This window comes from Lathyrus oleraceus, chromosome 5 (genome assembly GCF_024323335.1).
Source record: "Lathyrus oleraceus cultivar Zhongwan6 chromosome 5, CAAS_Psat_ZW6_1.0, whole genome shotgun sequence".
Classification (NCBI taxonomy): domain Eukaryota; kingdom Viridiplantae; phylum Streptophyta; class Magnoliopsida; order Fabales; family Fabaceae; genus Lathyrus; species Lathyrus oleraceus.
In genome coordinates this window covers 584,971,691-584,997,129 of record NC_066583.1, presented here as the reverse complement: position 1 = coordinate 584,997,129, position 25,439 = coordinate 584,971,691, and the positions used below count along the sequence as shown (strand labels likewise).

The 25,439-nt window shown below is 34.2% G+C and overlaps 2 protein-coding genes across 3 annotated transcripts; one reads left to right on the top strand and one right to left on the bottom strand.

Annotated features, from left to right (window-relative positions):
- The first annotated feature begins 5,680 nt into the window (after positions 1–5,680).
- LOC127086689 (serine/threonine-protein phosphatase BSL3) lies at positions 5,681–18,751 on the top strand. 2 transcript variants are annotated; one of them, XM_051027485.1, is made up of 21 exons: positions 5,681–6,560; positions 8,397–8,457; positions 8,565–8,643; positions 8,750–8,829; positions 8,922–9,016; positions 9,120–9,219; positions 9,882–9,951; positions 10,605–10,706; positions 10,792–10,873; positions 11,320–11,499; positions 13,890–14,160; positions 14,243–14,477; positions 14,576–14,746; positions 15,048–15,286; positions 15,825–15,909; positions 15,993–16,091; positions 16,169–16,368; positions 16,449–16,524; positions 17,229–17,364; positions 17,449–17,588; positions 18,134–18,751. In XM_051027485.1, exons 1-21 carry the CDS (start codon positions 6,131–6,133, stop codon positions 18,215–18,217), a joined length of 3,015 nt encoding a protein of 1,004 aa, XP_050883442.1. In that variant the 5' UTR covers positions 5,681–6,130; the 3' UTR covers positions 18,218–18,751. The 2 variants fall into 2 exon arrangements, with proteins under 2 accessions (XP_050883442.1, XP_050883441.1); XM_051027484.1 differs by having other exon boundaries at positions 5,687–6,560; positions 14,240–14,477.
- A 179-nt stretch (positions 18,752–18,930) lies between these two features.
- LOC127086690 (J domain-containing protein spf31) lies at positions 18,931–24,291 on the bottom strand. Its single transcript, XM_051027486.1, has 9 exons — positions 24,000–24,291; positions 23,711–23,801; positions 23,544–23,604; positions 22,725–22,802; positions 22,028–22,101; positions 21,670–21,783; positions 21,195–21,302; positions 19,408–19,446; positions 18,931–19,293 (listed from the first exon to the last, which is right to left on the bottom strand). Exons 1-9 carry the CDS (start codon positions 24,098–24,100, stop codon positions 19,207–19,209), a joined length of 753 nt encoding a protein of 250 aa, XP_050883443.1. The 5' UTR covers positions 24,101–24,291; the 3' UTR covers positions 18,931–19,206.
- Positions 24,292–25,439: the final 1,148 nt, after the last annotated feature.

Genomic DNA, 25,439 nt, shown 5'->3' with positions numbered 1-25,439 from the left:
TTCTCCAGTGAGCTTCATCGGCTTGGTTCATTCACAACCATCACCAAAATTAAAAAGAAGGACATGAATTCAAATTAAAAATGCTTAGGAGCTCGAATTCGGCCTCAATTTCTCCTAACTGTAAGTATATTGAAAGATACAGGGAGTTGAATTTTGAGGTGTATGATCTGAGTTGCTTCGATTTAACCTCAAAGCAACTCAATCTTGTTGCCTATATTGGTAGGACTTCAGACAACCAAAGATCAAGAAGAATTATGGAGAATTGAGTGAGAATCGAAGAGATGAAATTTTTTGGAAAATACCTTCAATGCAGGTCTGTATTCAATCAATCTTGCTCTTGCTTGCTATTGATCTTGCTCAGGACACTTGATGGAGTGGAATTGGATGAACAAAAGGTACATGACTCTTGGAGTTTTGAATCTCAAAGCAATGGAGATTCAAACTCAATTTCCAATGTAAATTCTCAAGATTATCCTTTGAATGAGAGGGTTTGAAGGTTGGGAATCAAAGCTGGCGCGCAGGGTCCTTAATTCCGATGGCAAGGGGCTCTATTTATAGCCATATGGATTGATATTTGCACACTTGAAATAAAGATCCAAAAATAGCAATGTACACTGCAAGGATGCATGGGCGTGTGATAGGCCCATGTAATCACTTCTCCTGGTCCATAATTGAGTACAAACATTGCTGAAGTCATGTTGGAAAGCTATGCATTTGTGTATGGAAGGTTCAAGTTCACTTATGCCAAATGATGATCCAATGTTCAAGCCATGGGCATGTCACTCATATCTTGTCTAAATGGGATTAAATTGAATTTTTTAGAAAGGTTAGATCAAGAGGAACAACTTTCATGTTGAACACTTTTTTATTTGAAGCTTGGATCATGATGAATTTTGAGGTGGAAGTTGGGAAAATCAAACATGTCAAAAAAAATTCTAAGTGTCAAGCCATATGTTCACTTATTCTACCTTGGCTAACTTTTTACGTGAGCTTCAAATGAGAAATGTTTCTCCATAAAAGTTGTAGATATCTCAAAGTCCTTCAAAATCGACACAAATTTGACCTCATTTAGATTTAATATGAAGGCTTTATGGATTTTTGAAGTTGGGGAAAATCACTTGTTCAATGGCATTGGTCCAAAATGACCTATAATGTATCCTTATATCACATGAACATAAAAGTTGAATTTTCTCTTCCTCCAAACATAAAAGTTGAATTAGACATCTTGAATTTGATTGTGAAACTTGGAAGTATTTCATATCATAAAAATTGAGCAAGTTATGGTCTTGGGAAGTTGACCTCCAAATTAGGGTTTAGACAAAATGACTTATAATCCTTCACCATAAACAATGACTTTCCAAGCAAAACTAGCTCTTGACCTCAACATGAAAGTTGTTTGGAATGTAATTTAGAGTAACATTTCTCTTGAAATAATTTTCATATGACAAAAATTGTAGGACCTAGGGTCTAGGGAACCCCAGTTTTGATCAATTGACTTCCTCTGGTCAACCACCATGAACCAACTTGCTAGCTTGCCATTCTCTTGATTTTTGGGACTCATGGAGGATCATATATGAATAAGATGATGAAATTTGAAGTATCCCTTTAAATATTTGATCAATTGGCGAAGAAGCTTGTTGAAGAAGTTACACAAGATACCGAGATGAATTAGGGTCCAAGTCAAACCAACTCCAAACTCTTGATGATTTCTTGATCAAAATAACATGTGAAGACCATGGGGATTCATATATGATGCTTGGAGCCATAGTAAACCAACTTTTTGATTGAGCTCCTTACCTTGAGGGTCTTAAACCCTAGATATGAGCTTGATAGATCAAAGGTAAGCACATGCCCTACCTACAAAAGAGTTAGTTTATACAAAGATATATTTTTGGTATTTTGGTTAGTAAAGATGATAAAAAACAAAGTATGATACAATCAAATGGTGCTTAGTGATCTCTCCCAATGCAAACCCAATGAATGAGGGGTAAGGAGGATGCCAAGATGTGATCCCAATGCCAATGCATATGATGAGATAGCATGAGGGATCTTATGGTCAAAATTGGGGTCTTACACATACCAAGAAAAGTAGGAAATATTTATAATTTAGATCCCCGACACAATTAACAACCCACACATAATGATGGTCCATCTTTAGTACACATCGCCCACCTGATATCAAACCGAAAAGGATCAAAGTTATGTTGTATTGTTCTCAATATGGCGATAAAAAAAATGAAAATGCATGTGTGTGAACGACTTACAAACTGAACAATGATGGCATCAAGGCGACTTGAGCTGGTTGCACTTCCTGCATTATCAGATCCTTTGATTGGACGAATCAGACAACGTGTTTTGAATTCTGCACTAACTAATGGATCTTCCTCTCTTATCTCCTAATCAACTCTAGGCCTCTAATTTGGAGGTACACTTTCTGAATCGATAAAAACAATAAAAAATAACTCCATAATAGCATAACCAACTGCATAATCAAGAGGAAAATTCAAAATCAACATATCATTTAATTCACATACCAAAGAAACAACACCTCATTAAACTACAAAACTAATTAACTAAGTTTAGCAGAAGTTGAACATCTGTGTTTGATCATGTTTGGATAAAACTATAAAACTAATAAACTAACTTTAGAAATTCAAAAGATGTGAAAGATAACCCTTTCATGTTTGGTACTTTGGTTGTAGGTGTTGGTCCATGTTGGTTATGTCAGTCAGAATTTTCTTCTGAGCAGCTTCGACCCAGATAAAAACATAATCTCCCTTAAAAAATATTCCTCTTTCCGCTTTCTGACCTGCAAACAAATGCAACCCATTTTTCGAATCCTACCTAGAACCCCAAAATGACCTAAAAACTTTGGCATATAGAATATGATTTGGATTTTGGAACCTCAGTTAGATCTAAAATTACGCAATCATAGATAGCTTTACAACCTCTGTTAGTGCTTGCAACCAAATAACCTTTAGTGGTTGCCATCAGAACCGTGAACTCTTTTCTGTCTAGCACAATAAAAAAAACCAAACCCTATAACTTCATGTAAAGTAAACGAAAAGTAAAAACCTACAAACCAAACAATTATATCAACAAATTAAGACTATATTGTAGACAATAAGTAATTAAACAATAGTATCAACACTGATTTTAACAACTTCTTCAGCTGTATCAACACCAGTTTTGAGTGGATCAGATCGTTTTTTCGTGTAGGAATAGAGGATCGTGCATCGCATTAAGGCATGTATTATTGTGAAATGCACGAACTGGAGATACTTGAATTAGAACTAAAATCAAAAATCGATTCATCTTCAAAACTCGATGAGTTGAACTTTAACTGATGCAAAAAAAAAGCAGATCGAGCAACTTTCAGAACTGAAACATACATGAAAATGAAGAAAGCACTTGGAAGCCTCTTAGGATTGTTTGGATCCTTCGTTGCTTTCCTCGATTTCTTAGTTCCAACACCAACACCCTTACCTTCTTATAGTCCTTTTTCTTCTTTTCTGCAGTAGCAACATAAGGAACCTTCTCTTAAAATAAATGCAAAACGTAAACAACATTAAACCAAAAATCATATTATCATAATCATTGATTAAATTCGATTAAAAACACAAACTACTCACATTATCAGACAATGATTTCCACTTTTTTCCTACAGCCTTACCAACCTACTTGAAATTCAGAGTAAATCACATTAGATAACTCAAATTCAAATTCAAATTCAAATTTCAAAAATATAAGGAGAACAACAACTTAACGTCGCAAAACTCACCACATCAACAAATTTGTTGGGCGAATTTTCCTTCTTGTAAGTCTCTTTGAACTCATACCTAAAACAATAACAAAATCACAAAAATAAAATAAGAAACCAAATCATTTTAAAAGCTCGATGAATTGAACTTTAACCGATGCAAAAAAAAATAGATTGAACTTTAACCCTAAATACCACTCAGACAACTTCACATACTTCAATATAAACATGATAATAACAATTAACAAAAACTCAACATATGCAATTCAATAACTCTATACTATTAACTCTGAATCATGCAAAGACTCAAATCACATTAGTGCAGAAAAAACTTAATTGAAAAGTACTACAAACAAAAACCACATTAGTGTAGAAAAATCACATCAGTGCAGAGTTAACTTAGACATTAACCTCACATATTAAAATAAGATAGAAACTCACAAATTCATTTATAGGACCGAATATATCGTCAACTTTCCCAATTTGAGTCATGTTTTGGCGGAAAACATTTGCTTCTTGTTCGGAACCATTTGTCTTCTACTCAATCTCTAACAATCGAAGTGCCATAATCTTGTAATTAACCAATTGAAACCATAAAATATTTAAAGCTTACCATATTTGCAATCTGTTTTGAAGGACGCCTTGGCTCCCTCTATTTTCGCTATCAACCAATTAAAACCAAGTTTAGTATATGGATCTTTGGGTTCACAATGGAAACCATGAAAAATGACAGTGCGTCATGTCAAACATGATAGTGGTGACAAATTTGAACAACATGAAGAGATAGTCGATTTGACTTCAATTAGTTGGTTGAGTAGAACAAATGAATCTGCTTAGGCACATGCCACTCTTCTGCAATATTCTTCGGGCAACGCAATCTTAAATAATTTTAAAAAAAATTATTTTTTATAATAAAATAAAAATAAAAATCCATAATATTTATTATAAATATAATAAAAAATTATATTATTTTATACCTAATATATTTTGAAGTACTATATTATTCTTACATATTTAAGTTGTTTTCAATAATAATAATCAAATATTTAGAATAAGAGAAACTAATATAATACGAGGAAATTGTTAGTTAAAAGAAATAATTGAATATTAATTTAATTATATTGATGTATAATATTTAAAAAAGAAAGATTAAATATAATGAAAAATTTAGTAACGTGAGAAAAATTATTTTGTTGTTTTGAAGTGAGGCATAATAAATATTAATATATATATTTTAAAAATTTATAATTATTTGGATCTAACCGATTATTTGCATTCTATACAAACTAATTCTAATGGATAACAAACTTTTAATTCCGAACTACTTCAAACTTTTAATTCCGAACTAAAGTAGTTCTAGAAAATATAAAATCGCACACTAAGATCTATTAATCATCATTAATTATATATTTAAATTAAATTAATTTTTTAATTTGTTATTGAAATTTAACCTATATCTCAAACTAAATTAGTTTTGATTAAAATATGAGATTAAAAATGCGTTTTTTAGAGAGTATTTTTAATCCTAATTTTTAAATAAATACATTTAATTCATTTATATGCATGTTGTCTGTTATTTTTAACTTAGGATTGTGCCATGTAATACCTGCTCAATAATAACATAACTCTAAATTAAAATAGTTTAAGCTATATCCAATTGACAATTAAGTAGTAACAAATGGTTGCGCCATTCCCGTTCGCCGCCGTCATCGCCACTTCTTCCGTGCACATCCTAAAACAGTTGATTTCAGTCACCACTCACTCCTATTTTGTTTTTGTTTTATATTTTATATATTATTTTTTTCTAAAGAGAAAAAAACATAATATATATTTTAAAAAATATATTTTTTTAATAAAAAGGTAAAATTTAAATCTAGAGAGAGAAAGCCACAACACCTTCTTTTCACAAAGATAGAAAAAGACATGACCGAGAAAGTGATTGCATTTTTTTAGAGATTTATTTATTCTTATAGATTATGTGTTTATTTATTTTTTGACTGGAATTTTTTATTTTATTTTTTCGCTTTGGAGTTGTGGCTTTGTGATTGTCTTCGTTTTCGTTTCTTTTTTATTTTCAGTTCTTTTCAGGTTTCAATTTTAAACACCAGAGAAAGAAAAAAACCTAATAACTATTTTCTCTCCCCTATATACTTGTTGAAAAATTCGCGAGTATTTGATTTTCGTTTTCTCCAAATTGAAGAATCAACGATCTTAGCTAAGATTTTTTCAATTGCGTCGCGAACATTTGAATTCGTTCGTTGCGCGTGTTATCGAGAAAATCGATTTTTAATTCAGCGAATTCGTAATGCGATTATGCGCCAATTCTAGCTTCGATCTTAACGAAATTGCTTGAAACTTAGGGTTGAAGGAATGGATGTTGATTCCTCGATGGTTCAAGCGGCCGATCACGATCCTGTTTTGCAGAAGCAGACTACTTCTGCTCCGGCGCCGGTAGTAGTGAAAGAAGAGCAGCTTCCGGAGCCGCCGTCGTCTGGCGGCGGATCTCCGGCGGAGGTGCAACAGCAGCAGCAGCAGCAAGGGTCTAATGATGTGCAGCAGAGTCCAGCGGTTGGGCCAAGGCTAGCGCCGAATTACACTGTGGTGGATGCAATTCTAGAGAAGAAGGAGGATGGACCAGGGCCGAGGTGTGGACACACGTTGACGGCAGTGGCAGCTGTTGGAGAGGAGGGGACGCCTGGGTATATTGGTCCGAGGCTGATTTTGTTCGGCGGTGCTACTGCCCTTGAAGGAAATTCTGCGGCTTCAGGGACTCCCTCGTCAGCTGGAAATGCTGGAATACGTATGTATTTAACTATGAAATTATATTGCTGTGGTTGAATTTTGGTTAATGTTAGTTTTATGACTTTAGGCCTTGAATAATTGGTATTTTAAAGTTGAATTGAATCTTAGTGTGGCATGCGGATTTGTTTTTTCAGTAAGTGTAGTTATTATTTTGTTTTGGTACTAATGCCTAGGTATTAGTTACTAGGGCTGTTTGAATGGAAAGAACCCTAATTTCATTGTTGTTTAATGTCATGGAAATGCATCTATGGCAATGGATTGGTGGTAGTTAGGGCTTATTTTCATGGCGTTCTTTAGTCTTTGGTGCTTCTGAACTTCAATTGGGATAAAATCTGGCTTTGTTTATTGCAAAGCTATGTAACATTTAACTTGGATGGATGGGGCAGATTTGAACAAATGAGTGTGGACATGTATTTATGATCATTCTTTTATTGGATAGTTTAACTTAAGACAACCATGACATAACAATGAAGTTAATTGCATTAGCTTTGTTTCCACTTTATTATGCTCTGTTGCATTCATCCAAAGGAGTTTGTCTGGAATTAATTCTTCTAGCAGCTTACGCCATCTTAGGTTGAAGGTCGTACAATGCTTTTGCATCTCTAATCAACTTTTGTAGAAGAGACCTTTAGGTTTAAAGCAGATAATGCAGAGGCCAAATTTCCCTTTTGCTACACTTGACTTTAATTATGAATAATTGGCGGGAAGGGGTGGCAGTTTCGAATGACTGAAATCATGACCCCTCTGGATATAAAACATTGATACCATGTGAACATTCAGTTTTTCTACAAGATAAATCTTGTAGAAAAAGGTCCTAGAATGTAACAATAAATGAGGCTGGAGTGGACTGGTATTCATTGACACATACAAAAATCCAGTTGACAATTTGTCATCTTTGGTTTGGTGGTATAGGAACTCTAGGGATCCCATATTTTACATTATAAATAATGGTTTTAGTTTATGCTGTGAAAAGACAGTATTACTTTTTTTTTGTAAACCAATGTATCCCTTGCGCACAATTGCGGAGACTCGTCTCTTGAGATAACTGAGATCCATGTAAGGGGTTGACCTTTCCGAACATATATTTTTCTATACTCACCGGTCAAGGATCAAAACCCCGACCAAGTGATTAAGGGACCCAAGCAATGTTGAAAATATGTAGCATCTGTTAAAAACTATAGCAAATTATTGCTTCCTTACCCTCTGTAACTAAGAACATCATGTTTTTGTTCATTAGGAGTCCCACATGTTTTTTGTTCTCATTCTCAAAACGCATGGTCATCATTAGAACAGTCCCTCTGTCAGTCTATTCATCACATACTGTTAGTAACTAAGGATACACTCAAGTAAATAGCTTAATAAAATGCTTACTCATTAAGTTATTGTTTGGAGTTTAATTAAGAACTTATTCATAAGCTATGCAGAGGGCTTATTGAAATAAGCTGAAAACATTTATGTATATGTCATAGATTTTTGTTACAAGTGTTTTTAAACTACAATTAAAATGTTCATGTTTTGAAATAATCCCACACAAACACCAAATAAGATTTTCCAAACACTCCCTAGATACTGACAACTTGATTCGGTGCAAACATTCTGATTCTTGGTTATTTTAGAATTGGCTTCATCTGCATATCTTACTGTGACTGATAGTACCTGTTGAATATTATCTAGATTTTGTACATTTTTCTTTGGAAGAAGAGTCAATATCGATCAGATGAAATAAGCTTCTCTTGTTAACAAAATCACATGCATTATATAGCTATAGTAATTGAGTAATAAGTGTTTATAGTTTAAATTTATGAATACTGATAATATACCATTTGTGCTGCAGGTTTAGCTGGTGCTACAGCTGATGTCCACTGTTATGATGTCTTGACTAATAAATGGTCTAGGTGAGTTTAGAACTAGGTTATTCTTCCCCACCTCTGTTAAGCCATAATCAATACTTTTATAGCCTTACATGTTTGGCTTTAGTGCTTATACGGGAAACATAATGCAGGCTAACTCCCTTTGGAGAACCTCCAACGCCAAGGGCTGCCCATGTGGCAACTGCCGTGGGAACCATGGTGGTAATTCAGGTATCACGGAGGGGATATCTCTGAGGTTATCTTAATGTTGGTGTGTTTATTTCCTTTCTTTAAATGATTAACTTGATTATTTGTGGAATACTACCTTGTTACCTAGGGTGGCATTGGTCCTGCTGGTTTGTCGGCAGAAGACCTTCATGTTCTTGATCTCACTCAGCAATGGCCCCGATGGCATAGGTTAGACACATAACCTATGTGTTGTTTTTTCCATCGATGACTTAATGTTTTCAAGGACATTTATATAATCTAAGATACTGAATTTTATGTAGAGTGTCTGTTCAAGGCCCTGGACCTGGATCTCGTTATGGACATGTAATGGCTTTGGTGGGCCAGAGGTATCTTATGGCAATTGGAGGCAATGATGGTAAGTTGGTAACTTCTCGATGCTATCCCAATTTATTTTTTTGCCTTGTTTGTGTCTCTGAAAATTTGATGGATGCTTTGCTTCTTTCATCTTTTCTTCCCAGGAAAGAGACCTTTGGCTGATGTATGGGCCTTGGACACAGCTGCCAAGCCATATGAATGGCGGAAGTTAGAGCCTGAAGGAGAGGGCCCACCTCCATGCATGTATGCTCTGATCTCCTTAAATTCTGCCTTTCTATACTGATCTTTTGACATCATTGTCATCATTGTGTACATATCAGTTTCAAATTCTTAAGAACACAAGATTGTATTAGATTCTGGAAACACAAAATTCAAGTTAGATTTGTATAGAAATCTTAATTGATTGAATTGCTATGTTTTTGTGGGTTTAATTTAGTTGTTAGCTTTGTTTCATATTTATATTTTATAAACTATTTTCTCAAATCTCCATTTTTTTCTCTCCACTCTTTTTCAAACATAATTTTTAAAAATTGAACTGGTATATTATTTTTTGATTACTTTATTTTTGTATGAGCATTATGATTGTAGGATAGGCACCCTTTTGTTTTTTTCATTGTCTTTATGGTTGAGAACTTGAAAGTGTTAGACTGCAGACTTGAGTAAGTTTGAATTGAAGCTCACCTTAATTTGACCTTCTATTTAGCATTAATACTTTTAATACAATGAATTTGTCTTATTATCACTGCTTCTGCCAATGTGAGATTTTTTTACCACCTTTGAAGGTGTAAACAAAATGACTATAGAGTGTAGACCTACGTTTCCTTATTGATGAAGCTGCCTATCTTTTTGTAAAACTTATCATTATGTGGGGGTTGATTTGCCAAAATTTCCATTTGTTGTACTAGGTATGCAACTGCAAGTGCGCGCTCTGATGGGCTTCTTCTGCTTTGTGGAGGAAGGGATGCCAATAGTGTTGTAAGTTTTTTTTTTTTTTTTCCGTTAAGTTTATTTGATTTTCTGAGGAAGCTTATAATTTTGTGCCTTATCCTCACTTCTCGTGCTAGCTCTTGACTACCTAACTTATGGAGATTATTCTAGATCTGTTCTTGAGCCCCTCATTCTCTTCCACACTTTATATGTCTAGTCCTCTAAATAGGTGGGGTGTTTTTATTGGACCGCTTGCATTTTTCCATCTTTTAGATGTTCAGTCTTGAGCGCGAAAGGGAGTGTTGAGACTTGGGATGCCACATCAACTAGATACATGCCCAAAGCAGTTGTTATAAAGTTCTGGCAACACCCTTGAGATATCCTGGTCTGAGTTGTAGATACGAGCCAAGAACAAATAATTGAAAGATTTTCATTTTGAAGGTCCAGTAGCTTGATCAAATTGTTCCAGCAGGAAAATTTATTGGCGGCATTCGTAGTAGTGATCATTTTAGGTTTAGTTAAGATGTCTATGGGCAGTTGCTCTTATCAATATCTTCTTTCCATTTTAAGGCTTGTTCTTACTCAAACTAACTCTAATTAAAAAACCTGTTTAATTTCGTTTGACAATTTTTGTACGGTTATTGGTATAGCGTTTTCTCCTAACCATTACTGGAAATATCATTTTACCACTTATATTGCAGCCCTTGGCTAGTGCATATGGACTTGCTAAGCATAGAGATGGTCGTTGGGAATGGGCAATTGCTCCTGGTGTCTCACCATCTCCAAGATATCAGCATGCAGCGGTTGGATTCAGTTTCTTTTATTTTTTTCTCATTTTCTCTTAGTTGGGTATATGTTCAAGGATCATGCTTAATTTAATTATTCTAGGTATTTGTTAATGCAAGGCTGCATGTGTCTGGTGGGGCTCTAGGTGGAGGACGGATGGTTGAAGATTCGTCAAGTGTTGCAGGTAACTCAATTCGGGTTGCTTAATATTTTTTGTTGATAGTTGCTCAGTACCATATGGATTGCATGCAATTGAAATATCTATTGTTTTTATCCCCTAACACTATCTTCTTGCCCCACTCTTGATATGTGCATATATAGTTTCCAAAATTTGAAATGCAAATGCTTTTTTGTTCTATAATATAGTGAAATATCTATTGTTTTTATTCCCTATCACTATCTTCTTGCCCCACTCTTGATATGTGCATATATAGTTTCCAAAATTTGAAATGCAAATGCTTTTTTATTCTATAATATAGTATCAGAAATTAAAGTTTCACTAAATTCTTTTGTACCATTACTAATTTTTACCAATGGTCACTTGTATTAATTTATTTCTACGTGGATGCAATATTTAGTGATATTCCAAATGGTGATGTATATCTTCCTTTTTTTCTTTTTCGCTTGTAGTTTTGGACACTGCTGCTGGTGTTTGGTGTGATACAAAATCTGTTGTTACCACTCCAAGAACTGGTAGATACAGTGCTGATGCAGCTGGTGGAGACGCAGCAGTTGAGTTGACTCGACGTTGTAGGCATGCAGCTGCTGCTGTTGGTGACCTGATTTTTATTTACGGTGGTTTAAGAGGGGGTAAATTATTAATATACTTTAACTATTTGCAGACTCATCTTATTGGTTCCCATATATTGCTTCATATCTTGTGATATTTTATCAATCTAGTTATGGCTATTCAAATAATTACTTTCTGCTCCTTCCAATCCAATACAACTTGAATTTCTGTTCCTTCGAAAATTTTGGTGAATTATTTTCTTTTCTTGTTTTTGGATAGACTTGAAGCAATAGTGACATTTGAATCTTGGCTTTGATTTTGTATTTAATTATTTAGACTTGTGTAGATGGTAGGATATCTTTGATAGCCATTGATACACAAATTCTCAATTACTTCTACAAGTTTCAGGAAATAAAAATTGATTATGGAATGATTCAATTAGTATAGATAGTTTAGATTCTGATGCTGTTCAGAAAATGCATGTTTAGCAAGATACTTTAATAAACAATAGAGTTGACCAAAACAAAGATAGTCTATTAAGATAAACTTGGGATGTACTAGTCATCTAGGTCATGTTGACAACACGTGAGCAAACCGGAGAGGAAATTCCAATTAATTGAGTTGCAAAATACTTAGATAATTTGCATTCTGTAATCTGTTGGTTTTCTAGGAAGACGAATTTACGATATAACTTGACCAAGATTTCTTTCATCCACTTTCTTTAAGAATGTTGTGATATTGATATTTATTGTAATATGATTTGTTTGTATCCTTTGGGATTTTGATAGGATTACATTCCTATTTAGATTATGTCTCTCATCTATAAATAGTTGCTTAAACATTTTCATTGAGAATTATAAATATTCATATTCAAGTTGGTATCAGAGCCTATTGATTCAGGTCACCCACCATTTATATCCACGCATCAAGTTCAATAGCGTAGGGCTTGAGGGGGTGTATTGAAAAAAAAAAAGTTCCACATAGGATAAAGATAAGCCCCAAAATGAGTTTATAGAGTGTGACACCTCTCACCTTGTTTTTCACGAGAGGACAAATCATATAGAAGTTGACTGTCATTTCAATAGGGCAAAGATTCTCTTTGAAGTCATCAAAACTTTTGTCAATTCTAGGATCAACTTGCTAATCTCTTTATTAAGTCTCTACTAAGTCCTCAGATAACTTACAGATGTGACGTGACAAGATAGATGCATGTGATATTTGATTTGTTAGTATTCCTTGGGATTATGATAGGATTACATTCCTATTTAGATTATGTCTCTTATGTATAAAAGTAGTTGCTTAAACCTATTCATTGGAAATTACAAATATTCATATTCAAGTAAGAACAACCAAGGTCTTTTTTTCCTTTAGATCAATGGATTCTTTTCTTCTGTCCCTATTATTGTTCATGAAAAATCTCCAGTTAATCCCTGTTCATATGGTCAGAAGTAATTCTAGGCTTCTGGCTTGGTGCCTTCTTGGATTCTCTATTCCTCCATAAATTTGTACATACTCAATTACTACAATTAATGACTCAATGAGCACTATCAGTTTCATCTTAATTTTAACTCTAATTATAAAGTATATACAATTAGTAGCTTACTAATTTATTCAAAATATAATAGGAAACTAATAAACATATTCCCTTATTGACACACTGCCTCCTTAAATTGATGTTGCTGATCAAGAAGCATCAATTTTCTAGTGAGAAATTGATGATGAAGACGAGGAATTTCCTTGGTAAATATATCAACAAGCTCAAGCTGGGAGGTGATACGAAGAAGAGAGATATTATGATTCTCAAAGGCCTTTCAAATAGAACAACAACTCACCTCAATATTGTTGGTGCATTTGTAAAAACTAGATTGGCAGCAGTCTGAATGGCAGTAGTATTCCATAGCCTAGCCTGTATTTCTATCATTAGTTTCATATTATATTTTTTTATAAATTAGGAAGTTACTAGTTGTCTGTATTTAAATTCAGATTATAATCAATCTGTAATCTGTAATTCATAGTAGTAATTGAGTCTACTATTTATGGAGTGAAGAATAAAGAAAGGCAGAGAAAAGTAAAAAGAGAAAAAATACTTCTGTATTGAATGATTGAAACTTGTGTTACAGAATACAAGAGAACCCACTGATAGTGGGTAATGGGTCACACCGGAGCGACTAACTAACTAGTCTAGCAGCTATAACTACTAACTAAAACAGAATGTAATTACAGGAAATCAGTGGCATGCACACACACTATAACAGTACTCGATCATAGAGGAATAGAGAATCAAAGAAGGCATCGTTCCAGAAATTCTTGACTCTTGCTAGCTAAAGTGTCTGATTTCATCTATGATGTTTACTAGTTGTCTGTTTGTAGATTCTTTGTTGATATTCCTTTCGGGATTTCATATTGTGGTTTAACCATTTAATCACTTCAACAGATGGACTGACCTAAATATATTGTGCTTATGCTGCAGGAGTCTTGCTAGATGACCTACTTGTTGCCGAAGATCTGGCTGCTGCTGAAACAACATCTGCTGCTTCACATGCTGCTGCTGCAGCAGCTTCATCTAATGTACAAACAGGACGCTTGCCTGGACGATATGGATTTGATGATAGGCCCAGGCAAACAATGACTGAAGTGGCTGCTGATGGTTCTGTTGTATTGGGAAATCCAGTTGCACCCCCAATGAATGGTGACATTTATACTGACATCAGCACTGAAAATGCTATACTTCAGGGATCTCGGTAAGAAAGAAAGTTTCATTCCCATTGTGTGATGTAGTTTATGCTACTTCTTTGAATTCATTCAAACTAATTTGAACAGTAGAACTGCCAAAGGAGTTGAGTATCTGGTTGAAGCATCTGCTGCAGAAGCCGAAGCTATTAGTGCTGCACTGGCTGCTGCCAAGGCACGGCAAGAAAATGGAGAAGTGGAATTACCTGACAGAGACCGTGGGGCTGAGGCTACCCCAAGTGGGAAACACACATCTTCCCTGATTAAGCCTGATTCTGTAGGGTCAAATAACAATGTTTCTGGTGGAGTTCGGCTGCATCATAGAGCTGTGAGTGATACATGCTACTTATCAAGGAAAAAATATGCCTTATATAGATTTCTATATAATATTAAGCGCAAGAAATTATTGTGTTCGATTTTCTACAGGTAGTTGTTGCTGCAGAGACTGGTGGAGCATTAGGTGGCATGGTTAGACAGCTTTCAATTGATCAATTTGAAAATGAAGGCAGACGGGTCAGTTATGGCACTCCAGAAAATGCAACTGCTGCTAGAAAGTTATTAGATCGGCAGATGTCCATCAATAGTGTGCCAAAAAAGGTACAGATTCATCTTTTTCAATTAGTTATTGAACATGAACAGCATAGTAACAAGTCATTAATCATATCACAGAAATTTTATATTATTATTGGTAATGTTTATTGACCATTTTAGTGGCACTACTGTCTTTATCTTGCATCAAGTTTTCTGATATTTTTGGGGTATCTGTATTGCATTGACCCACTATGTACATTTTATATACACATTCCCATGTTTGCTTTATTGTGATTTTAATAAAGCATGCTTGTTTTGTCTTATAATTTGATTTGTTTCTTATGGAGTTCCCTCACCACCTTTATAGGTCATAGCACACCTTTTAAAGCCTCGTGGATGGAAACCACCAGTGCGCCGGCAATTTTTCTTAGATTGTAATGAAATTGCTGATCTTTGTGATAGTGCTGAGCGGATATTTTCAAGTGAACCAAGTGTCTTACAACTAAGTGCACCAATTAAAATATTTGGTGATTTACATGGGCAGTTTGGGGATCTCATGCGCCTTTTTGACGAGTATGGTGCACCATCGACTGCTGGTGACATTGCGTAAGTTCCATGTTTCCCATTGATGATTTTATTTGTGGATAAGGGATATTATTTTGGTGTCTGCCTACTAGTTTGCATAATGTGGACGATTTTCAACTGGTGCAAACTTCTGGTTCAGTTATTTTTCAGCGTATTTAAAGCATGGTTATTGATGTATAAGATGCCAAATTAAAACAGCTACCGACTTTTTATATTTAGGCCAATTGTGTTTATTAATTTTCTTACCCTTGGGATACTGTTGAGTTCTCACCCCTTACCAGTGTTTTGGTTGATTACCCCACATGTGCATGTTATAGTTATCTCATCTCATTTTCAATATTTCGTTCATGATACTGTTTCTTCACCCAAGTACCCCAGCCTAATCTACTCCAAGAAAATGATCTTGTCTTTGCAGTTCGCATAATGCCTTGTTAGCACCAAAGTGCATGATTTTGACATATAATGCCTTGTTAGCACCGAAGTCATATTTTAATTCTATTATAACTAGTTATTAGCATTTGATTTTCTCTGCTACTAATTTTGGATAAATGACTTTCAGATATATCGATTATCTATTCCTAGGAGATTATGTCGACCGAGGACAGCACAGCTTGGAAACTATAACCCTTCTTCTTGCCCTGAAGGTACTCTTGATTGTTTAGGTTGTCTTTCTGCATTTGCAGGTTTGATGGCCCCATATCTATACATGATTTTGTGAATATTGCAGGTTGAATATCCCAACAATGTACATTTAATACGTGGAAACCATGAAGCTGCAGATATTAATGCCCTTTTTGGTTTTCGAATTGAATGCATCGAGAGGATGGTAAGGAATCCCTGCTACCTGATACTGTTTCTTATTTATGTTGAGTACACCGACCAACCATGCGAATTCTTTATCAGGGCGAGAGAGATGGAATTTGGACGTGGCATCGGATTAACAGGCTATTTAATTGGCTTCCTTTAGCTGCTTTAATTGAGAAGAAGATTATTTGCATGCATGGAGGTATTGGTCGTTCAATAAATCATGTAGAACAAATTGAGAATATTCAGCGACCAATTCCAATGGAAGCAGGGTCAATTGTGCTTATGGATCTGTTATGGTTAGTGCATTTGTGTATAATTGCTTGTTTATGATTGTTCCGTGTCCTGGATAGTAACAGCATGAAATATTCCTCTCTAGGTCTGATCCTACAGAGAATGACAGTGTGGAAGGACTGCGGCCAAATGCTAGAGGTCCTGGACTAGTTACTTTTGGGGTGAGCGCTCTTTACCTGTCATTCTGTAAACAATGTAGTAATTTGAAAGTCTCAATGTGTCTATAATCTTGCAATGCATGTTAATATGCTGATGTTAAGATCTCACAAATTATGGAGATATGATAGGTAGGATAAAGTTGAGATTATACAAAATAATTGGGAAAAGTGTATGTTTGATTAATTGATTTGTAGCTGTCATTCTAAAGTTATGGTACTAGATGCTGTCTTTGCTGTATGTGCACAAGTAGGGTTAGAGGAGCACAAGGTACATGTTTTGGAAGGATTTAAAAGACCTTGTTTCAAGTAAAATAACATTTGGACTAGATTTTCTTAGGAGGTATCTAAATGGTCATTGCAGGCAACTGGTTTTTATGCATCCTTTGAAGTTTGAAAATTGAAATATATTTGTGAATTTGTAATCTAGGCTTTATGTATATATTTAAATTTGGAAGATAACGAAACTGATAAATGGTGGTTGTAGATTCTTATATATCATGTGCTGGTGGAAGTGCTATCACGAATGCATGACCGCTGACACTCATTATTTGCTCTAATTTGAAATATGTCTGTAAATGGGTGTTTATTTGAATTGTATATCATACTCATAATTGCCTTATTGGATGGTGTGTACTTTATATAGTGCTTGCAAGTCTTTTTTTAATTCATGTTTTCATGCTTATTTAAATGGGGTTTTGGTAATTCAGCCTGATCGAGTCATGGAATTTTGCAACAACAATGATCTTCAGCTAATTGTCCGTGCACATGAATGCGTGATGGATGGGTTTGAGCGTTTTGCCCAGGGACATCTGATCACACTTTTCTCTGCTACAAATTATTGTGGTATATGATGCCAACTTTTGCACTGTGTTTCATCCTTAGATCATGTTCTCTTTTAAATCTTGACTCTTCCTCTTGTTCCCACAGGTACTGCAAATAATGCAGGAGCAATATTAGTTTTGGGTAGAGACCTTGTTGTGGTTCCTAAACTGATTCATCCATTACCGCCCGCAATATCTTCACCAGAAACATCACCAGAACGGCATATTGAAGATACATGGATGCAGGTACTGTACAAATATTTTCCATTTAATAGTGATACTTATGTGATATTGAATATAGGGTCCGTTTGTTTTGACTTTTTTTTAAATGATTTTTTTAGTGTTACATATTTTGATGTCAAAAAAATTTACAAAGAAATTTTTCACAAAAGCTTCAAATGAAAATTTGGTTTGAATAGTTATTCTTAAAATGTTATTTTAGGTATTTCATTATTTTATCGAAACTTTTTTTGGATATCAAAAATTTAAAAAATCACTTAATTTTGAAGCTATTTCAAATAATTTTTTATAAAAATCATTTTTGAGATACAACTTTTTGAAAAAATTGTAATTTTGACTAATAAAAAACTTCAAAAAACTTATAATATTTTAAAAAAGAAATTTAAAAAAATTGTAATATTTTGAAAAACGTTTTTTAAGAATCCATTTTTAAAAAATACAAAGAAAAAATCTATTTTTTTAAAGTTAAAACAACCTCGTCCATTAATCAACACATCTAAGTCAATTTTTAGTTGTCATTTCACAGTATTAATACCTGTTGATATATACAGGAGTTGAATGCCAACAGACCACCAACACCAACTAGAGGCCGTCCCCCAGTTACCAATGACCGAGGTTCACTCGCTTGGATATAGTGATTACCACTGAGAATGTCCCTAATATTCACACTTAACTGGCTCGTGCTATCGCTTTGTCTGTGTTCTGTATATAGCATGATGCCATTACAGGAGTCTCCGAACCTGTGATCTTAATTCCTGCAGAAAGCTTGCTTTCTTACTTCTGGTTCTCACCCCTCCATCAGCAGGCCTTGATAAAGAAAGATACAAGTTCTATATGCAAAGTTGGTTGCCAGTGCTAGGTTTACTTTCTCAAAGGTAGAAGTTGCGGTTCGGGTCCACCCACCCTTTGTAAATTGAGCATAGGTTATGAAGTCAAGGTTGTGTTCTGTATCATGAATTGTCAGTGCTGACTATTTTTCTCATTCTTATACATTATTCACTTTTCGCCCTTAGGCTATTATTATTGTTGGGCTTTTTTATTAATTAAGAGGATGAGGGTTTTTACCTATAATGGTGATGAGATAAATATAGGTCCTTGTATCATAGTTGATGTGTAATTTTCATCTTTGTACAATTAATTTTTGTGTGAATCGAAGTTTTCTGGTATAAGATTTTGACTAACGGAAGTTTTGACTTCAAAATAAAGAACCATCATGGTATTATTAAAAAGAGAAAATTAATAATAATTGGGAGTAATGTTTTAAACACAACCCTTGTATCTAAACTAAGAAGTTAGACAGAAGTTTTTCATTTATAAGGCTGTATAAATGACGAAGTTTCCATGAACATGTCTAACAACTATTCTACTTGGCTGATGGCCTGTATATAAATGGGGTTACACACAGGTTCTGAAAAAATCATTTATAAGGCAATACAGAATAATAATTCCTTTGCATCAGTACTAGGGCTTAACATCCCAAAATGGGTTCGTTTGGAGGTATACATTCCATTAAGATGCCTATAATGACCCAAGATATAAATATGATTACAATATCAAACTGATACAAAGGGCACATGATTAAGTTTTCTGGATTCCTGTTGAATTGATAGTCGGAAAAAACACCCTATCCTCTTTTTACAGGCCTCTGAACGTAGGATTTGTTGGGATCTTCTGTCTTGAGCTTAGGGGGCCGAATTTCTCCCTTTTTATTCTGCATTCATAACAAAAACGTAATATTAGTTAAGCAAATTCCTTTTTTTGTTCCAACGTGTATGTGTCAAAGGAATATTTGCTGATACTAAGACCAGCAAGCTTAATATCTTACCTTCTTTCCACCCTTCATAAAATCTCTCCAGCTAGATACCTGATAATGAAAACTTGTGTTAATACATCTATATACTTTGATGGCGTGACATTTTTTTGATGATAAGCAAGATACTCCACACCAATAACATCTGTTGCATGTTTTTTTTTATATAGGAATGTCTTATACACAAAAGAATGTCCTTAGTACCATTTTGATTACTTTTAAACTGCTGATGAAAGCGTGAGAAAATTTGACAGTGGACAGCTAATATTAATAGAAAGCAGACAGAAACAGTCAGTTCACTCACACTTCAAATGGAAATGGGAATAATTTTGTAACCTTGTAACAAACATATGAATATACACTCCCAAATTATTCCTAGAAATGCGTTTGGATTGCTTGAAACAAATACACCAGGCTAAATGCCTTTATATGAGAGGAAGTGTTAATAAGAGATAAAACGAAGATTCTTTTTTTCAGTCAATTGGTTGTTGACATAAGTGGTCCATGTTATGATAATGAATTTTAGAAAAGCTGTTAGGGAACTAATTACTCATAAAATTAATTTGCAGCAAGCACCGGGCACTTCTGAGAAAAGTAATGTGCAAGATGCTTTCCCCAATCAAAAGTTTGTAAACAGCGAATCAAATGGATTCAAAATTTACAACCCTTATAGAACTCGATGGGTGGTTTCTTAGTCTTCCAGACAATATAAGAAAGGCTATAGAAATAGAACTGATTTAATGTTAAGCAATATAAATATAGATGCTAAGCAAATTTAAGGAATAACTGAAAATGCTACATAATAATATTAAACTAGTTTTAAAAACTAGCTAAAAAAACTAATGGCATAATAAGCGAGCTAAGAAAATTCAAAGACAGGTGAAGTAGAAATGAATGAACAAATAAAAGTCAAGCTAATAAGATGACAGATTCTCCAATACAAAAGAGGTTGGTGGCACCACTTGGATATGCGATTCATTCTTGTGTCTGTCTATCTCATTGGGTTGAATGAGAAATCCATTGATACAAACAGACCAGCCTCCAATAACCCTTAAAAACAGGGAAGCTTACTCTTTAAACAGGAGTTAACAGGCTCACACTCAACCGATTTAGAATGTGAGTGGGGCAAAAGACAAGATAGGCTTAAAATGCACAAGAATTAAAAAAGGTGATCCAATACACAAGGCTCACACCATTGTAGACTCTGAAAAGGATTACCCCGGTGAATGAAGAGGCTGATCATGTGGCTGCGGTAGTTGGTCACTACCTGATAACAACACCCACTCTCTAAAATTTTATTATGTGTAATTGCAATTAGATTAAGCCATTCAATAGTTTTTATTAAAAATGTTTGAAAATCCAAAGAACCCACAAAAAGGGTTATCAAGCTTATTATTCTAAGGCCATCAATAATGCCACTTTGATTGGGACCTATGACTCAGTCAGAATATCAACTGAAATCGACTTTTGCAAACTTTACAAAAAGCATTAGTTTGCAAGGATTCTTCTGTGAGACTGATATGGTGCGTCTTCATTTCAAATATCTTTCTGAATAAATAATCTCACCGCTTAAGTAACCCTTGTGTACAGTCACATCAGTTCTAAGCTTTATCACAGATAGTCAGAATACACAGAACACATATCATTTGGCCATATTCTGGAACACTTTGTAGCTTAGTTATAGATATCATTGACACATATTTCAAAGGAAAAAAAGAAGAATGGAATTAAGATTCACTTGAAGACTCGAACACAGCTTGCAGTTTGATGTATAAAATGAAGTTCAAATATGAAAAACTAACCCTCTTTTCTCTTGTTCCTTCCCATTGCTCTTCATGTTCACGCTTTCTTTTCCACATTTCCTTTTGTTCCTCTTCGTCCTTTTTTAATCTGCCTTCCTCCTCTGAAATCTACATAGTATTTAATAAGCTAAAAGGTCACAACAATAATTCCTCCAATGTACATTATTTCTCTGCCAGATTTTACACAGATAAACATAATCATAACGATCTCACTTTCTTAACACTAGCAATTCTGATGACATACCAAGATTTGGGAGAAGAAAAACATCTATGTACATGGTAAGCAAATGTTCTACGATAATAATAAAGCAAATCACAATAACATAATTTTAATATTTTGAAAATTACCATCATGTTCAATTCATCGAATTGGCTATAACGCACATAAACACATACGACTCTGACTTCACATTGAGTATAACAACAATGATTTAATGCGGGTATGAATGGATGGTGAGAAGTAATTAGAACATACCCTCATTTGCATTTTCCTTCTCCTCCATTCTTTTTCGGTTAATAGTTCACGAACTTTGAGTTTGAGCTCCTGCTTGAATTCATCTGACTGTTCATATTGCTTATCATATTTTCCCTGATAAAGAAACAAAGAAGTTCTTTTTAACAAGCAAGAGTATATTATCTCTTGGCAACTAATATACTAACCCTGCATGATCAAAGTCGGGCAATGCCACCGCTTGTGCGTGTAATCAGACCACAAGGGTGGTGCAAGACAGACTCAAACAGCCAAAATGAAATATACTCACACAACAAGTAGTAGTAAAATTCTAGGTTGTGCTCTAGTGTGACCATGAGATACCTAACAAAACTATATGTACCTCATCAACTAAGGACTTCATTTTTGAGGCTGTATCCTTCTTCAGCTGTTTCTTTCTCTTTACTCTAAGTTCTTCTGCAGGCCACATCAATGGAGAAAAATTAGTTATTTTATTTACAAATGCCCTTGATCCCACATGAAGAAGATATTACTTCTATACAGATGGAAGTCCAAAAAACAGGAGCAGGATATAGGGAAAAATGTTGCAATAACAGAAAATTTGACCCAAAGTATAGATTTTAGGTTTTCAAGTTTAAAACACATTGATGAACTACCCCCATAGGGTGTATATCATGTACAGATGCAAGAGCAAGTACATGGACAGACAGCCAAACAAAAACTTTCAACTCAAGATAAAGTCACAAAACTCATCCTCAGATGCGAGACAATATCACAAATGATCTTTTAGCATTTGGGGAAAATAATGAGGAAATTTCTTTTACCATTAGATTGATAAAAATAGTTAACCAGGTTAATAAATCACTAGTGGTGTGACAACATCTCTCCAAGGTATGAGTGCAACCCTTGGTAGAAAGAATTTGCACATTAAGGCGAGTTAGAATCCTCTTCATTTCGCAAAAGATATGGAGGGGTTTCATTGGGAGAGATATAGACACAAAAAAGTAGAATGGATCCTAACCCGTGTAAGACATGTAACAACTAGACAAGCATAAAATAAAAGACAAACTAACACTAACCTTTAGCTGAATTAACTTGGCTAAGAAGATAATCTCTTTCATTTTCATCGAGTAATAATTGTTGGGCTTTTGCTAGTGCTGCATTAAGTAAATAACACAACAAACATTAAAAAAAAATTAGAAGCATGCAAATTGTTAAAAACAGGATCCTACTTCCCAATGCTCTGGGATTGCAATTGCACCCAGCAATGTACATATCAGCCAAAATAGCACATATATAAAATGCCATACGTAGATTATGTACATTTCCTTCTTAGGCATCATATATGTAACCAACATATCACTGGATTGGTCAAGTTGAAGCCAAATAAAGATGGCAGTATGAAGAAGTAATCGAAACATATGTAATACTGGACAAACAATTTAGTGTAGAACTATCCGATGGAACTGTTTATAACTCTCTGAGAGAAAATGTAGGGTACCTAGAAACAACTAGTTGAACTTTTGAAACTAATATTTTACTATTATGCCAAGTAAAGAAGGATCTCTCCCAATCTAACAGGTTTTTCTGTCTAATAAGGATTCTAAAACTAGTTCATCCGTTACTGAATCTCCACTTTTACAGTTAACTTCATTGCATCATAAGTTTCAATTTATGCACATACTTACTCACTGTTTAGAAATTTGCAAATTCCAGGATATCAAAATACGGTAACAAGTTTCAAGACTCGAGCTAGTTTGTCTAAAAACTAATTTGCTAAACAAGAGAGGTAACTAAATAAAGTTAAAAGAATCAAGTAATAAACAATGACAAAAACAACATCAATAACAACATTTTCAGTTCCATTCAGCATAACTATCAAGCATTTCTTAATTTACCTCCAAAAGCCTCCTTTGCTTGTGGATGTTTACATTTGTCAGGATGAACCATCAATGATATCTACAAAAAACAAAAAAATACCCAAAGAGAATGTTATAAGAGACCAGCAGAACATTCAACTGAAACAAACAAACAAACAACCCTCAGCTGTAGAGCAAAAAGTTACCTTTCGGTACTGCTTTTTCACTTCATCGATTGATGAATCAAATGATAGGTTTAGATGCTCAAATGGGTTCAACTTAAAACAAGCCAGAATCCTGTTTTAAAAATAAAAAAGCGAACTTTGATCATCACCATGCATAAAGTAACCTAATTTCTTATTTTCTGCCTAAACATTTTGCAATTAAAACCATACATATACGAATATCAAATCAAATGCTCCAAAAAAACCGAGAAATTTTCCGTAAACCCTAATTAAGTCATAGATAATAATGAGAAAGCGAAAAAACAGATACCTAAGGACTTCGTTGTCTCTCTCAACTTCGCTGACTTCGGCGAAGAAATTTTTGAGTAGTAAATCGTCATGGATGTTGGCGGCTGGGTTTGATTCTCCCATTTTTTCGCTTCCTTCTCAGGAATTGAATTCGACTCAGTTTTGGCTTTGGAACCAAATTCGTTTTTTTGTGAGCGACAAAACCAGATTCACCGATAGTGCTTTGAGCCTCCGAGAAATTGCTTAAACGACAATCTTGTTCTTTAAACGACAGGTTTTTAACACATTAGTGCTTATATAAATTTGAGAATTGTATCTTGACCAAAAATAAATGAAAATATGATATTTCTATATTTGTTTTTAACCACTAATAAATTATTAGATTATTATATTGTGTTTTTAATCTCCATAACAAAATTCACTTTTTATTTCCTATAAAAATAAAACAACCCAAAAGCTAACCCACGTCATATGTTACCACGTTTTTCTTTTCTTCTGCAAAAAGAAAAAAAAAAATACATTGAGACATAATTAATTGAAAAAGAATATAGATTTAGTATATTTTTGTCCTGTATCTTTTGGTCGGAATTCAGTTTGATCCCTTAATTAAAAAACTACCATATTGAGCCCTTAATTATCCAAATAGTGCAACGTTTGTCCTTGACGTCAAAAGCGTTAGTCAAAGTCATTTGAGGATGTTAGATGTCACTTGTGTAGATTAGTAATTAGTTACATGTATTATTTTCTGCTGAGTTGGAAGATTTAAGTGTATTAGGGCTTTATTGTCCTCATTTGACCTCATTTGTTTATAATTTTTTAGGAATAAAGAGAAAAAAGTGGTGAGAACGAAAAGCTATAAACGAAGGCTAAGAACGAGTGCTTCTCACGAAGATTCGACGGATGAGAACGAAAGATCTAAGGCTGAATCGAAAAGAGGAAGACAAATTTATCGGTAAGTCCAAAAATTTGCCTCTTTAAAATTTAGGGTTTAATTAGTTTCCAATTTTTGCCTCTTTCTAACATAGGGTTTAGTTGGTTTTAACTTTACTGTGTGCAAACTTTCTTGCAAAATGTTTGATTTCACAAAACTCAATTTAGGTTAGGTTCCTCGTAGGTTTTGTTTGTTCTTCTCAAAGTTTTAAGTGTTAAATGATTATGTGTACGATTTTGTGTTTGTGTTGTTACGGTTTGTGTTATGAATAAATAGTTTTTGTTTTAGATGAGAAATAAATGAATTTGTGCATGTTTTTATTCACCATGGAGGTGAATTTGTAGATGTTGGGTATACTAGTTATGAATGATTAGTTTTTAAGGTGAAATATGATGTAGATAAGTGAAAATATTTTGAGGTGGTAGGGATTAGAAAAGAACTGGGTTATAAAGAAGTTGGTAAAATATTATACAAGGATTCCACAATTTGTATGTTAACTCTGGTTGATGATAAATATGCCCAAGATGTAGC